Raw genomic sequence first — 16,822 nt, 5'->3', positions numbered from 1 at the left:
TTTGCTCTTTCTTTCTTTTGGTTAATTGTGCTAAGCACTGACTATATTGTTTATTTTTTCAAAGGACGAGCTCATAGATTCGTTGCTTCTCTATACTGTTTTCTTTGTTCCTATTTCATTGATTTCTCCTCTGATTTTTCTTAGACTGTTGGATTTGGTTTTGGGTATGGTCCGTTCTTGCCTTTCTATAGAGCAAAACCACCAGGAATGCACCCAATCATTTTTTATGTCACAAGCAGGGTAGGACCTGCTTAGTCCTCCAGTGAGAGACTATGTCCATTTTTAACAAGTATACATACAACCACAAAACATTCAGTAATTTTTAATTATTATATTGTATCTAGTACTTTTCACTGAAAATTACATTACTAATACTTTGATTTCAGATTTATGACATTATATCTTAGCATTTTGCTTTTTTTGATGGACATACCTTTTTATAATTTGTTTTTTATTGAATTCTTGTCAACTTTTAACCACACACTATAATAAGTAAAACAAAAGTATGGAAGAACCTAAACTTCCAAGAGCTTAGACTTGAAATACTGTATGTTAATTTTATTGAAATAATAAAAAAATCAAATGTTTTACACTATAATTTATAATTTTCATCAGCTTGAAACATTTTCACTGATATCACATATTTGTAAGTCTATATATTTAAACAAGTGTTTCATAATTTCTAATATATTACCATCTTCATAAACATTCAATCACCATATATTCAACATTATTTGCTTTAAAGGATATATTCATTTCTGTGTAGCTATTTCTTCCAATTTTAAGTATTCCTTCCTAAAGAGAGTAAAAAAAATTTTAAGACTCAGGGATGCTAACAATACTTAACAATACTCACAAGTCTCTTCCCTAAGATGATAAAAGCCATAAACAGCATCTCAGAAAGTGGAGAGTCTTTTGTAGGAACTTCCTGCAAGTTGACAGAGAGCTCTAACCATGAAGTTTTGGTAAATCACTCCGGTTGGGTGGGTTTATTTTCATGCAGCTGCCTTTGAGTTTCCCATGTTCTTACATGTACCCAAAATAAACTCATTGTTTCATGAGGCTATACTTGGGTGGTACCTTTTTCTTGACCTGATGTGGATGAATTTATTGAGGTAAGTAGACATTTACATTTGTAAAGCCATAAAAAGTCATACAACTGCTACTGGGCAGCATCTACCCCCAACGCATTAAGATAGTGATAGACACTGTATCTTCTACAAAATACAAATGTGAGCAATTTCTGTAGAGTACCGTTAGTTTTGTTTTTGTTATGAATAAACCCTTTGTGCCTCCAAATAAATACATAATAGCTAATGTATTTCTTAAAATGTATATTTCATTTTGGAAAATGTGGTAAGATTCAACAGAAAGGCCTAACCAAAACCCACAGGCTCACCATTTCAGAAATGCAACCATTAATCCAACATTGCTTTGTTGATAGCCTCTGCACCACTTTGAAATCGACTTCTGTGGGAACAAGTGCATTTTTCTACATAAATATTAAAGCTTTAGAGATAATCTCTGTAATACAAGCATCTTGTTAAAGGTTTTCTCCACTTCTAGAATCGGGATGAAATAAGTTTCCAGGATTTCTCTGTTTGTACACAATTCTCTTCTTTTTCCTTTTATTTCATGATATATTAACAGTAGATTCAAATTAAACTCTACATCATTAGCTGTGTGACCTTAAACATAGCACATACCCATTTCCTCATCATCATAACATATATGGGCATATTTTTGATTCTGTGTATCAGTCCCAGGAATAATATTTATGCACACAATATAGTAATAAATATTAAAGCCAAGAAATTCATCACATATACAATCCACACATCACAGACAAGATTGACAACTTTAACATTTTTTAGGTTTAATAACACCAAAACATTAGTCTGCCAATGTATTGTCATTAGAAAGTAGGTAAGTAGCAGAAAGCAAAGTATACTGAATATGTTTTAAATAACCATAGGAATAAGTAAACATTCCCACAAAGCAGAGAGCTCTACTAAAACCATTCTCAAAGGAACCTACAATGTCTATGGAAATTTTCAGGATTTTAGTGTGTTCATAAATTTTGTAATTTCTTAGATGCTTGAAACATTTGTAGGTATTAGAAAGACAATAACAGGAAATTCCTATCTACAAAAAGAAAAAAAGTCAATAATCAGTTTACAAAAGTCCACCAAACCATGCATTTCCTTAGATAGAGAAGATATACAAGAAAAAAGAATAGATACTGTTATTTTTACATAGAGAGAATTATCAGCATAGAATCTTGATCGGGAAGAAAAAAAAAATAGTAAAAATAAAACAACAAAAAAAATAAAACAAAAATAGTAAAAAAAATTTTAAAAATAGAAAAACATAATGAAGAATAGAATTATAAAGAAAAAAGGACAATCAAAGCAACTGGGGCTAAGAGGCACAAGAATGTAAAGTTAGTTTGTGATTCTCTTCATGGTTTTCTTCACAGCAATTTTGACATCCTTGTTCCTGAGGCTATAAATAAGAGGATTCATCATGGGCACGACAAGAGTGTAAAATACTGAGAAAAATTTCCCCTGGTCCTCTGTCTCACTGGTTGTTGGCTTAATATAAGTGAGCAAACTAGATCCATAGAATAGACTAACAGCAATTATGTGAGATCCACAGGTGCTCATGGCTTTTGACCAACCCTTAGCTGATGGCATACGAAAAATACTAAGAAGAATCAAAGCATATGAGGTTAGGATAACAACGCTAGATACTAAAACTACAGTGCCAACTACAATAGAACTCACAAGCTCATTGACATAGGTGCTACTGCAGGAAAGTGGGAGAAGGGGAATGATGTCACACATGTAGTGGTTGATGATGTTAGAGTCACAAAAGTGAAGCCTGATCATGCACCCAGTGTGGGCCATAGCACCAGCAAAGCCCATGAAGTATGAACCAAACATCAGCAGGGAACAGAGCCTAGGGGACATGACTATCGTGTACATGAGAGGCTGACAGATGGCTGCATAGCGATCATAGGCCATGGATGTCAGCACATAACACTCAACACTACCGAAAAAGCAGAAAAAAAAGAGCTGAGTCATGCATCCTGTGAAGGAGATGGTGTTCTCTGAAATGAAACTCATCAGCATTTTGGGGGTAAAGACACAGGAATAACAGAAATCAATGCAAGACAAATTAAAAAGAAAAAAGTACATGGGAGTGTGTAGGTGAGAATTCAGGCAAATAAGATTCATTAAGGTCAAGTTTCCCATCAGTGTGACTATATAGTTCACCAAGAACAGGATAAACAGGGGCAGCTGGAGCTCAGGTTGCTCTGTCAATCCCACAAGAATAAACTCTGTCACTGAAGAATCATTTTCAATAGCCGTTTTCTTCATGGTGTCATCTGTAGAAACAGCAATCAGAGGCGACATGAGCACAGGGCTGTAATTCAGAGGGACATCTGGAGCTGCTGGTTTGTAAAATTCAGGTTCTCTGAAGATGCACAGCATGGTCTACAAGTAGCACAGCTGTGCATGTTGATCCATGAAGAATCCCCATTCCCTCCTTTCCCACTATGGTGTATAACTCTGAGCACAGAGAATGCTGACAAAGCTTTTAAATTCTTTGCTCTTCTTTTTCTCCCTTTTCCTTGATCTTTACAAATAAATTGGTCAGAAGAAAGCAAGAGGGCTTTTCTAGATCCTGCAAATTATATAACTGAGTTCGAAAGAACATTGTTGAGACAAAAGGATTCAATGCTCACCTTGTTCTCTAAAGCCTTCCTTGTTATGTCACCTCATGGGTCTTTCACCTGAGTTCTGAGTGGATCACATTAATAACAGTGAAGAAGAATCTATTTAAAATCAAAAGTACTGATTAAATTCATTAGTATCTGAATATTTATTCTCCACTTCATAATTTTCTCCTATCTTCCACATGCCACTAGAGGATAGAAATTATTCTGCTTGTGCTTACATTTAGTGCCATACAATTAACGTCATGCCTTTTGAGAATTAAAAATCTATTCAACTTATAATTTCCCACAAGTTGTAGAGAGTTCCCAGGACATAGTTCTGGATATTTTCTTTCACAAAACACTCTATACGATATGCTCTACAGAGCTCTTCAAGAGGAAAGGCCAGGGATATAGTATACTTTTCTAGTTCTCATCTCTGACTCATTTGGAACTGTTTTAAATATTAGATGTAAATGTTTTAACAAAGTGCTGAAAAATATGGATAAGCATTCAAATCAAAGGTTAAAATGAGACTTTTCAACTATCTAACTATGAAATTCCCCCTAATCTTGTTTACATTTATATCTCCATACTGCTGTGTGTATCTACAAAGTAAGACTCATACTTGAGGGTTTGAGTAAGAACTCAGTGTTAGAGCTTTTACCTTACGTACATAGGCCATAGGTTCAAACCCAGTACTGCAAAAATTCTTAATAACACTAATAAAATAGTGAAATGAAGCAAAACAGCTCTCCTATTGTCTAATTATGTAATTAGATGAGATGATTCATGTAATTTATTAGAACTATGATTTACATATGAAAAGACAATAATAGATTTAGATTCTTCTCTTCTGTTGTACATTCTTATTCTGACCAATAAAATTTATCATTTTTCCCTTATTGACATCTTACTGGTATATATATTGTTGTAGTGTTATTTTATATGTTAAGAGAAAACAGTATCCTGGTCCTTGCTCATTCTATGGCAATACTGTCCATGCTACACACACAAACACACACACATACACACATACACAAACACACACACATTGTTTGTATCCAAATGAATTTCTCAACATTGTCAAATATCTTACTTCAAGGACTTAGTTTTAATTTTAAAAAAGCAAGGAAAAGTAAAATAAAATAATTTGGGATGAGTAAAAGATTCATAAATATTGACTATGAGAAACATTCAGTATTTTGTTACTCGCTTCAGGGTCTCAGTGGTCCTTGGTCAAACTGGAAAAAGAATTCAAGGATAGGCACAGAAACATGAAAACATGTGGATGTTCTTGTGTTTTCTCTCTCATTTTCTCTCTCTTTCTTTGCCTGGAGAGCAGGCAAGTTTGAAAACGTGTGACTGTCCCAAGTGTCCACTACTGACCTTTTAATTAGGTATATTTTGTTGTGGTGCTGCCTTGTTCAATGGAATATAAACAGCACCCTTGTTTCCTATGCACTCCATCTCAATACTTTTCTTTCCATCATAAAAAGCACCAGTGATGTCCAAAAGTGATTCTCTAGATATTGCCAAATGGTCCATGGGTGCTAGGAAATTAGGGAAACATAAGTGCTTCAGCATGGTCAGTATTTTGAAATGAAGAACTATTATTCTATGATACGTTAAATTTTAAGAAAAATTTCTAAGCTATTTTTCCTGGGCACATTTAAAATGTGAATTTAACACATTAAAGAAAAAAATAGAAGATTAGTTCTAATGTAGAGATACTTTGCATGGATTTTGGAGTTTCTTCCATTTCAAATATATATATTATTGTGATGGTTTATTTTTTCCATTGAATTAGTAAAGTTTCTATTCAACATGAATTCACTGATAAGAGATGAAATATTTGTGTTATAAATAATTTTATAAGTTTAGATCTTTGAATGTATAATTCATTTTATTGAACATGATAAAGTTGTTAGGCTAAAATCAAAATTGTTCACAAAAAAGTCAATATTTTCTTTACAGTGTCTGTGTTCACTGCAATTAATTTTACATTTTTCTATGTGGAGCAACAATGCTCTTGTTTTTCCTACTTCCTTCTTAAAAATTCTTTTTTCTGCTCTCATGATCTTCCTTCTAATTTCATGATGTACAACCGTTCCCTAAAATACACATATGCATATAAATTAGAAACTAGGACCCATAATCCACAGAAAACAGAAAACCTATGGTATTTTGAGTCTGAATTACTTGGTTTAACATAATTTCTACTTCTATTTATTTTTCTACATTTTACATGATTTCACTTTTCTGGACAGCTGAATAAAATTCTGCATATATGCATCACATTGTATTTATCTATTGATCTCTTGATAGACTTCTGTTGGTTCCATGTCCTAGCAATATAGATATAGATAGATAGATAGATAGACAGATATGAGGGATAATAGATAGATAGATAGATAGATAGATAGATAGATAGATAGATAGATATGAACAAGTATCTCTGAGGCAGGACTTGTATTTCTTTGAATATAATGCTAAGAACAGTAGAGGTGAGTCAAGTGGTAGCCCAATATTCATATTTCTGAGAAATTTTCATATCCATTTCCATAATGGCTGCACTCGTTTACACTCCCACCAACAATAGAGGAAGATTCCTCTTTCCTGGCATTAGTTTTCATTAATTCTGTTGATCCCAGTCAATCTGACAGGGGTGAAACAGTACATAAAAGTAACTTTAATTTGTATTTCTTTGATAAATAAGAATGTTGAACACTTTAAAGTATATATTGGCCACTTGTTTTCTTTGTTGCTATTTGTTTGTTTTGAGACAAGGTCTCACTTTGTAGCGTTGACGACCTTAGAAGTTGCAAAGTAGACCAGTATGGCATTAAAATCAAGAGATCTATCTGTCTTTGCTGTTATTTATTTGTTTGTTTTGAGACTCTTCAGTTCATCAGCCTATTTATGTACAGGCAGGGGTCTTTTCCTGAGGGTTAATGACAACATGCCCAAGTCCTACATAAAGCTCAAACCAAACTAAATACCAGTGTAGACATGGGGAAGTTAGGAAGAAATCCCAAACCAAATTAACAGCTTTTGACAATTGATGGCTGCTGGGACAGAAAGACAGTGTCTTACAGGGTTAGGACTCCTGGTGGAGCCAGTGAGGAGATACACACTAAAGGACATTGGTAGAATACATACATACATACATACATACATACGTACATATACATACATACATATATAGATATATCTAGGTATATTATATAAGAGAGAGAGAGAGGAAAGACAAAGACAGAGACAGTGAGACAGAGACAAAGAGACAGAGAGACATATAGAGACAAAAGAAGACCGAGGGAAAGCTCATTAAGGCATGGAGCAATGGGGGAATTTGGGAACAGGGGAGCGATTCTAAATGCCATCAAACTCTAATGTATGAAGTCACAGAAATTCAATAAAAATTCAAAAATAAAAGTAAATTAACATTTATGTTTGTGCAAAATTTTAAGAAAACATATAACATATACTCTCATTTGGAGAAGACTTTAAAGTCCATTAGTCCAGTACTATTTGAGTTGCCCCCCCTTGTATAGCATGTTCACTAATAATAAAATCACCAATGACACATAGCAGAAGGGGTTGTATCTTTGGTCAGGATTTTTTTCTCATTGGAAGGATATGATTTCTGCTTCAATTTAATTGCCTTTTATATCAATGTCTACAAGTGTGTGTATAGGGGAAGACAGCTGTTAGTGTCAGTAATACAAGCAAATTAAGTCAGCGTGTCCTTTCAGAGTAGAATATTTGTAAATACAGTACTCATGTGTGAAATTCTCAAAAAAATTAAAACTATTAGAGTTAATAAAAGAAAACTCCCCCCACACATGTGCATGGGCGAACCAATCCAATACAGTAAATTCAGCTTCCCACTTGCAGATGTGGCAAGTTGACAACTGAAGCTAACTTTGACAGTGACTTAAAAAGGAAACAACACTTCTAACCCACACAAAGAGCCAGCAGTGAAGGAAGATACTGTCACTGCTGTGCACCTTGAATTTACTTCTAATTTTGACTTTCTACAGATTTAATAATCTTTTAACTCTGCTCTAACAGTATTCTAATTCCCACCTTGTAATGTTTATAGGCCACATAAGAGATACATATAAATAAAGAATTGGCCTGACTCAAAGTAGGCCTCACCCTACTTTTATTCATATACTCTCTCTAGCAATAATTTGGGAAGTAGAAGCTAGGGTCCACTCTTGTCTTCTGAAAGAATCCTGCCATTTGATCCCTAGGCTTAAAATCTCTCGTAGACACACAGCCAAGCAAACTTCTCAATTCTCACTGCTTTTAATGAAATTACAAATATAAAAATGCTGCTCTCAGTGCTTGGTTCTGGTAATTCAAGCACACTCACATTCATTCACTATCTTGGGTTGAGGACAGAGTGGAGTATGATAGGATCAAAAGCTGGTTTCTGTATAACAAGAGTGTATAGCTCATTGAGCTTATTTGCATTAAAAACAATAGCTTTTTGGTGCAAGGCAAACTACAATGAATTAGTCCATATTCTGTCCATACTGTAAGTCATTATTACACTATTGTCTATTGCTCTTTCCTTCTTCTGCATTACTCTGTTGTTCTTACACTAATTCCTTGTCTTATATAGCCTACTTTCCATTACTATCCCTACTGATCGTCTAGTATACACCTGCTACTCTCCTTTATTCCATGAAAGTAAAACAATTGAATAGATATTTATTTTTGCCTATTGCTGCACTTCCGTTGTGGACTTATCCATCTTTTCTTGCTGCTTCTGAGGTTAATATTCTGCTCTCAGAGAAATGGTGGAGATCATTCCAGGTATCCTATGTGTGTAGGCAAGGGATTTAGCAGCTAATCTACACTCTGAGTACACTGGGAAGATCAAAACCGAGCTTTAATATGGCTTAGTCTCAATTGAACACTGAGAATACTTCATAAAATAATACACACGATCAAAGAAACACAACAGATGATATAATCCCAGAAGCACTAATTCCAGTGCACTAAAAGAAGAAAATAATCCAAGGCAATATAAATCTGGTTGTAGTTAATATGTAAAATATTCCTACATTCTTATGGGTTTGAACATTTGGTCCTCAGCTGAAGTGGTTGTTTTAGAAGGATGTGGGAAGAAGGAGGTGTGGATTTGATGAAGGAACTGAGTCTCTGATGACAGGCCTTAAACTTTGATAGCTGTCTCTAGTTCCTGATTTCAGATGAGCTGCACACTATGACAAGCCTCACACACCTGTCATTATTTCTTCTTTGCCATAATAGACTATATTCTCTAGAACTATAAGATTAAATAAGATCTTCTTTGACCCTGCCTCTTGTTAGTATTTGATCACTGAATTATTTAGCGTTAGGCTCAATGAGAGACCCTGGTTCATAAACACAAGATAGAGTGTGATTGAAGAAGCTACTCAGCTTGAACATTGGCCTCCACACACATGTGCATACATGTTTTTCTGGGCACGAGAATGTATACATGCACGTACACAAACATATACATAGTGCACTTAGAAAATCAAATGCATATACACCAGTCAGTATCCATATCCTCTTTCATACAGACGTCACTATGTCCAGGGGGTCCTCTCCCACACACAGCGTGATGGGGGCCAGGGATGGGGAGTGCGCTGCCATCCTAACCCTCTGTTCCTGAGGCACCACAAGGAGGCAGGGAGTCTTGTCTAGCAGGAGCTCATTTATTAAAGCTTTAGGCAAGTGTTTATATACATTTGTGAACATTGAGTGTGCCTTCCTTATTCTATCTCAAGATATGATTGGTCATGAATACAGGACTTATTTAGCATTTTAGGATTCAATTTCCCAGAACTGCCAAGTTCCTATCCTCTCCAGGGCTAGGTTTCTGTTTCCCAGAACTGTTAGGTTTCCATTTTTTATCGCCATGCCCATATGGTGTTTACTTCTCCTGACTGCTGAGTTGTTATCTATCACCAAGTTCCCACATCTCCCCCTTTTTATTTTAATAAAAACCGGGCCTGTGGAAGAGCCCCGGTGACCAGCCAAACCTTGATTTAGGTGAGCCGGTGTCCTGCCTTGGGTTAGGCTGGTGTTTTGGGGGGAGAAGTGGGCAGGCAATCGTACTGTACTTGCAGTGTCATTAATTGCACTTGTTTTATTTTTTTTAATGAAGCTTATGAGCCTCTTGACCACACAGGGTCCTATAATGCAGAGGAGTAAAAGGATTATGAGCGGCCCTGCCAGAGTAGAAACAAGGGTAGTGAGCCATGGTGAGGCAGTGAACCACTGTTGGTACCAGGACTCCTATTCTCGCTGACGCCAGTTTAAGTTCTCTCTTAATTTGTCAAGATTGTCCATAACCACTCCTGAATTATCAGCATAGAAACAGCATTCTTCTCCAAGGGCTTTGCATACACCACCTTGCTGAAGAAACAGGAGATCAAGCCCTCTCCTATTTTGTAAAACACCTTGAGCTAGAGAGGAAAGCTACTCCTGTAGAAACCTGATGGCTGTCTCAACTTTATCTAGGCTAGCATCCATATCTGCCCTGATCTGTTGGAGGCCTTTTTGTGCCATAATTAAGGATGTAGCTCCAAGGGCAGTCCCCCCAGCTCCAAGGCCCCGAAGTGTGGAGACCACAACTGTGGACAGCAACTCTCTCTTTTGTATATGCGTTGCCTGGACCTGCATTTCCTCAGCAGAGTGATAAATGACATAAGGGAAGAGGAAGACCAGGGTGCATATCCCCCCGCTCCTCGATTGTTGCAACACTGCAAGAGAAAGGCAAGGTGTCAATCCTGATTTTTGGCACAGCCAATAATATGAAGGCTCGGTAGGGACTGCCCAGTTACCCCCTGTTGAAGTGATGTTTTGACAGTGCCCCCAGGTGTGTCCAGCAGGGTGTCCATGGGTAACACAGGTCATATTTTCACCATGTCTAAGAGACAGGGTGAGCCCACCAGTTTTTGTGTTGAGCCCACTCCATCAGCACTGATCACTGTGAGTAGTGTTTATAAAGTTTTTTGTTGTCCCCAGGGTCTTTACCATTGGAGAGCTGGTGTCTAGGCACAGCCAGCATGGGTCAACAAGTTTAGGTCTAGAGGCATTGAGAAAAGTGTAATCAAGCTGTACTGCCTGATGAATGTCCTCATGCCTGGTCCCACTTAAGCCTGGACCAGGGTCTCCAGGCACAGATGCTTCTGATGCCAGGATGTTAGTGTTGAGCATCAGGCTAGTCACAACATGTGTAGGGCTGGTGCCCACCCTCCTGATCATCAGTAGGAGGCCAGGGTTGTACCCTAAGACATAGAGTCTTAACCCAAACATTTTTTTAGTTTTTATTTATTTATTTTTTTGTTTTGTTTTGTTTTGTAAAGCTGATCTGTATGGGGTTACAACAGTAGTTTGCACATGGCCCGTACAATGGGTTTTTAGACAGTTGATGTTGTTTGATCCTACTAATGCAGATGGGTCCTTTACCCTTAATCCAATACCCTGTCCCTGTGCTCTCACATCCCCAGCTTGCACAATAAAAGACACCCCCCCCCACCGCATGTACATAATTACGATGCAGTTCTATTGGACCCAGGACAGACGTCGAACGTTGTCAATAGCAATGCATGTCTTTTAAGGACATGCAAGCAGCCAGGAGAGTTAGGGGATCCCATGAGTGGCAGAGTACATTCCTTTCTGCTGTCTCCACATTCCAGCCTGGTTTTCCCCAAGCCCACTCGTCCACTCACGTCCCAAGATTCAGCTGCAAGATTGCAGAGGTCGAATTGCAGGTCCGGCCACCATGTAGGAAGGGGGTGATCTGAGTAGTTTTATTGATGGCATCTGACATGACCACATTGATCACCAACCAGGTGACCTTTTGGGGTTGATGTGGATTGTCTAACCCACAAGCTTGACTCCTCACTTGTAGACAGCTTAGGGTGAGGGCCAGCATCAGGAGGATTTTGTGTTTCATTTTCTGCAAGAGAGAGAAAGAGAAAGGCCTTCTCAAGGGCATTTATCCCCTGGTTGACATGTTTAACTTTTTGTTTTTGTTGGCGTTTGTTAGTCATGAAGTTGCGCCACCATACCTTTTTTTTTTTTTTATTGGTCATCTTTGTCCCATCCATTGTCCTGTGAGGGAAATGTTTAATGTTTTTAGCAGGTATCCAAATAGGTTTTGTTTCCCCCGTGGGGAAGATACATCCATATCCCCTCCCTATGGTTAAAAGTGGGTCTGGCCCTTTCCATTGGGATGTCACAGGGTCCTTTCATTTGACTTTAACCTGGGGTTTTGGGTTTAATTACCCCCAGTGTCTTTGAAATCTTGGGAGGGGGTGGTCCTTGGTCAAATTTAAAATACTAATCTTGAAAAGTGCCAGCCCCAACTGTTGATGGGGGCTTACTCCCCCTTTTTGTTTTTGTAATTGAATTTTAAAGTTTTGATGGTTGTGTTCTATAATAGCTTGGCCTTGGGGATTGTAAGGAATCTCTGTACTATGTTGGATGTTTCAAAGCAGGAAAAACTCCTGCAAACTCTTATTCACGAAACATGGGCCAATATCAATTTTGATTTTTGGGGGAAGTCCCAATGTAGCAAAGCATTGGAGAAAGTGAGATTGAGAATGTTTAGACTTTTCCACTGCATGGGCAGTGACCCAGCAGGCATGTGAAAATGTATCAATAGATACAAAAACATATTTAAGTTTTTCAAAAGGAGCATAATGTGTGACATCTGTTTGCCATTAAGAATTAGGTTTGAGTTCCCTGGGGTTTACACCTGGTCATTGTAGAGGTGGCACCTGTAGAAAGGGTTGACAAGATTTAAAGGTTTGTACAATTTTTTTTTTTAATGGGAATCTGAGGGAATCTCTCATGGAGCCCCCGCCAATTTACATGTGTGAGGTCATGTAACCCCTGAGCCTGATTCAAGCCCATTGTTAAAATTTGGGTGGATGCTATTTTGTCTGCCTCAGCATTGCCCTGGGATAGAAGCCCAGGCAATACTTGGTGTCCCCTAAGGTGTTGTAGGAAGATAGGGGCTTTTTTTTTTCTTTAAGCAGCCTGCAAGTCTGAATCATCAAGGGGGTGATAGGGTTCCCATCCAGTCAGATGTGAGAACTTACGAGTCCTGGAAGAAGGTTAACTACGTATAGGCTGTCAGAAAACAAATTCATGGTTTTACTTACCTTTGTCAAGGCCAGAGTAACAGCTATAAGCTCCTTGAACTGAGCTGACCCATCACAAATATGAATATATTTTTTGTTGTTTTACCTGTTCCTGGATATATTATTACTGCAGCTCCAAACCTGCCCATATCAGTGAAAACGTTATGGGCTTTCACTAATGGCTCCTTAACAAAGAGCGGGGGGGTGTCCCAGGAGAGGTGCGAAAGGAGGTTACCCATTTATGAGGGCCATAATAACAGTCCAAATTTCCCAGGAACCCTTCCAAGGCTATGGCCACTCGATTATTATTTCTGCAAAGCCATTCAAAATCTTTAAACCAATAAGGAATAATAATTTTAAGAGGGTCTATGCCATAATGTCTTAGGGCCACATCACGTCCCTTTTCAATCAAGTCAGCTAACTGATCCATGGATGTATAAACCTGTGGCACACCTCCTAGAGAGGCATGTACCCATTGAAGGGACTTTCCATCCTGCATAAGGACAGACATCATCAAAGTCTCATCAGGGAGTACCCACAACTCAAGATCTTTACTAGGTGTGTACCGGGCAAGTTGGGCTTGGTCCAGGGCATCCTGGACTTCATGTAAGACATGCAGGTGTTAAGGAGCCAGGTGAATTAGTTCTGAAGGCTGTTTTTCTACTAGAAATTGAAACAGTGGTTTTAAGGTCTCAGTGGAAATAGGTTTCCAGTCTCTCAGCCAATTAATTTCTCCTAATAGTCTCTGTAGCTCTGTCAGGGTAACAGTGGGCTTGACAGCCAATTGTGGTTTCAAAGGACTTACTGCTTCCAAAGAAAGTACAGTTTCCAGGATTTTAAAGGGAGCAACAGTTTGTATTTTATCAGCAGATACTTGGAGCCCGCCTGTCTGTAGATAATTTTGGGTAACCCCATATAATTGTATTAATTGTTGGGGGCTCGGGGCTCCCAGGATTATATCATCCATGTAAATATACACAATGGTGTGAGGGAGTAAGAGGGCAGGCTCCAAAAGGGTCTTTACATAGCTTTGTTAGAATGCTGGGCTATTGGCCATACCTTGGGGTAAAACAGTCCATTCATACCTCTCATCAGGCATTTTAAAGTTGATGGAAGGTACAGAGAAAGCAAACTTTTCACAATCCTGGGGTTGTAGAGGGATAGAGAAAAAATCTTTAATGTCTATAACTATAAGAAATAAATCTGAGGAAATAGCAGAGATCCAAGGCAGCCCCCTTAGGTGTGTACCCACTAGGGTCATCCTGGCATTGATTTTATGCAAATCTTGTAGCATTTTTCATTTGCCAGAGGCCTTCTTAATAACAAAAACAGGTGTGTTCCACGGACTTACAGGAGGCAGAATGTGGCCCAGTTGTAATTGTTCCTGCACAATTTCTTTCAAAGCCTGTAACTTTGTTTCAGGTAGTGACCACTGCTCCGCCTATACCAGCACCTCCAGGGACCATTGGATAGCCAGAACCTGAGGGGCAGTGGCCTTTAGAATTGGGGGTGAACCCGGGGGATTTTATTGGGCTCTCCCTGATAATTATGAAAGGTTGAGAACTCTTGCTCTTTAGTCTCCTCTAATCTTTTTGGGAGTGTGTTGAACTCTTCCTGTTCTAAGAGGTCTTCATAAAATGCTTTATTATCTGTGGTCAACACAGCATCCATTTGGCCTAGAAGGTCCTGGCCAAGAAAATTGGACTGCAACCCGGGTGCCACTAGGGGCTGGATCTTGCCTCTAGATCCATCTGTGTTCCTCCACTCTATCAGCCTCTGCACCTCCTGGGTTCTAGCAAGCCCACCCATGCCCAAAACTTGTGGGCCAGGTTTTAGAGGCCATGTACCAGGTACCTCCTCCTTTCTAAGTATGGTACGATCTGCCCCAGTCTCGATGACACAGTGAAATTTTTTTCCCCCTATGAAGATGCTCATCTTTGGCCAGAGGCCTTCATAGATGGGAATTGGTCTGAGTTATTCTCATCTCAGGTTCTCCTTTTGATAAAGGGGCTAGAGGCCACCGCAGAACTAGTTTAAAGGCTTTCCAGTTATATCAAACGTAGATCTGCATTCCTTTTTCCAATGATATCCCCTTTTGCAGCGAGGACAGGGTTTTTTTGGCCTGACACCTATCTGGTCCCCCTGTTTCAGGGTTTGTCCCTTTTCCTCAGGGCAGTCTCTCTTAAAGTGGCCTTTCTTCCCACAGTTAAATCATTTTCCCCCTCCGCCTTGTTTGAGCTGCGCCACCTGGGTGGTGGTTGCAAGGGCTTGCGGTCATGGCTTCTGCCAATGAAGCAGTTTGCACCTGTAGCGCCATAGTCAGCATGTGAATCTCGTGGGACCGGGTTCCTACATCCTGGGAGGCTACAATCCACCAACTCATGGAGTTATTTCTAAGCCCGGAGCAAGTCGCCTGGTGATCCTGATTTATGCAGTCCCACACCATAACTCTTACAAATTCATCCTGCAAAGGCCCGGGAGGCAATTCCCATATCAAACTGTTCTGCACCCTATCTATGAATTCAGGAAGCGGCTCAGAGGGCTTTTGTCTCAATCCTATTATAGGGTCCTTCGTCTGGCCCTCATTAAGCTTCCTCCATGCTGACAAGCCTGCTGTCTTTACTTGCTCTCTGTACAAGGGAGGGAAGGCCGCTTGCTGCTCCACAGTTGAATGGCCGTCAGAGGTGCCGGACAGCTGCCCATATGTAAAAGGCATCGGGGGATTGGCTGTTTGGTTTTTCTCTGCTGTAACCCAGCACTCCTCTTTAAATAGTGCCTGCCATTTAACAAAAAGTGGTCCTGAAAGAACTGCTCTGGTCAGGTCATACCAGTATCTGGGCACGCAGGGCTGGTGAGCCAAGCCCTCCAATAGGTATTGACCCAGGGAGAATTAGGGCTGTCCTGCGCTACAGCTGCCCTCAATTCCTTGAGATTCTTGGCCTCCCAGGGATACCAATCCCTGGGTCTCTGGTCCTGGAACCAGGTTAACAGGGAAGGCTTGGCACGGGGATCGGGAGGGCTGCGGGGCTTTAACTTGACATGCTTCCACACATGTCCGCCATTGTGGTGCCATGGGCGCGGAGGGGGCCCTGCATGAGCGGCATGCTCCCCCAGCTGGAAGCTGGCTGGGCCCCACGGGAGGGTATCATAATTATTCGGCCGGCAGCGGGGGAGTGGCTCAGGACCTTCTGCCTCTCTGGCCTTCCTTTGTGGGGCCTGCTTCCCCCTCTCGAACTCTTTCGCCTCTAGGGATAGCCAGGCCTTGAGGTCAGCTGCCATAGCCTCAACTTGCTTTTTGGTACCCCAGCCTTGCTCCTCTTCTCGTCAAACCGGGCCCAGTCTTCCTGATCTTTAATCTCTCCCTCTTCCTCATGGAGCGGGAGGACACCCGCATCCCCAGCCTCCCCATCCTGAGTGGGGATGGGTCCCCTAAAGCACCCTTTAAGGGCCGATATAGTAGGATAGAATCCCTAAGGGGGTTTGATCCCAAAATGCAGCTCCCTTTTCCTAGCCAAGCCCTCAACCCTTTCCCAGGTGTCTGCCGAGAACAGGTTGGCTACAGGGACCCATGGGGCCAAAAGAGTCACAGTCTCCCAGACCTGGTTGGCTACATATTCTGAAATGTCTAGCCCTCGGCTCTGAAGCATATAATGCAACACCTCCAGGGCCAGTTCATGCTTCTTAGAGGTTACATTACCCATACTAACTGTCTCACTCACCCCGAAGGACAGATTGGCCTCAGCCAGTATCTCTTTCATTCCTCACATGGGGCACCAGTTGCCAGGGGTCCTCTCCTAGGGAGTGCGCTGCCATCCTAACCCTCTGTTCCTGAGGCACCTCAAGGAGGCAGGGAGTCTTGTCTAGCAGGAGCTCAATTTATTAAAGCTTTAGGCAAGTGTTTATATATATTTGTGAACACTGAGTGTGCCTTCCTTATTCCATC

At 40.1% G+C, this 16,822-nt stretch overlaps 1 protein-coding gene across 1 annotated transcript; it reads right to left on the bottom strand.

Moving 5' to 3' along the window:
* Nucleotides 1-2,444: 2,444 nt before the first annotated feature.
* Nucleotides 2,445-3,383, bottom strand: LOC103749647 (olfactory receptor 143-like). Its single transcript, XM_008852473.1, has one exon. The coding sequence runs from the start codon at nt 3,381-3,383 to the stop codon at nt 2,445-2,447; it is 939 nt and encodes a 312-aa protein (XP_008850695.1).
* Between the last annotated feature and the right edge of the window lie 13,439 nt (nt 3,384-16,822).

The sequence above is a fragment of the Nannospalax galili genome, unplaced genomic scaffold (genome assembly GCF_000622305.1).
Source record: "Nannospalax galili isolate Female #2095 unplaced genomic scaffold, S.galili_v1.0 scaffold607, whole genome shotgun sequence".
Lineage (NCBI taxonomy): Eukaryota > Metazoa > Chordata > Mammalia > Rodentia > Spalacidae > Nannospalax > Nannospalax galili.
Note: the sequence above shows the minus strand (reverse complement) of the source record. Positions and strands in the feature narration are given on the sequence as shown.

Coding starts and splice junctions, on each gene's coding strand:
- LOC103749647 (XM_008852473.1), bottom strand. CDS start 3,383: ATGAAGAAAACGGCTATTGAAAATGATTCTTCAGTGACAGAGTTTATT.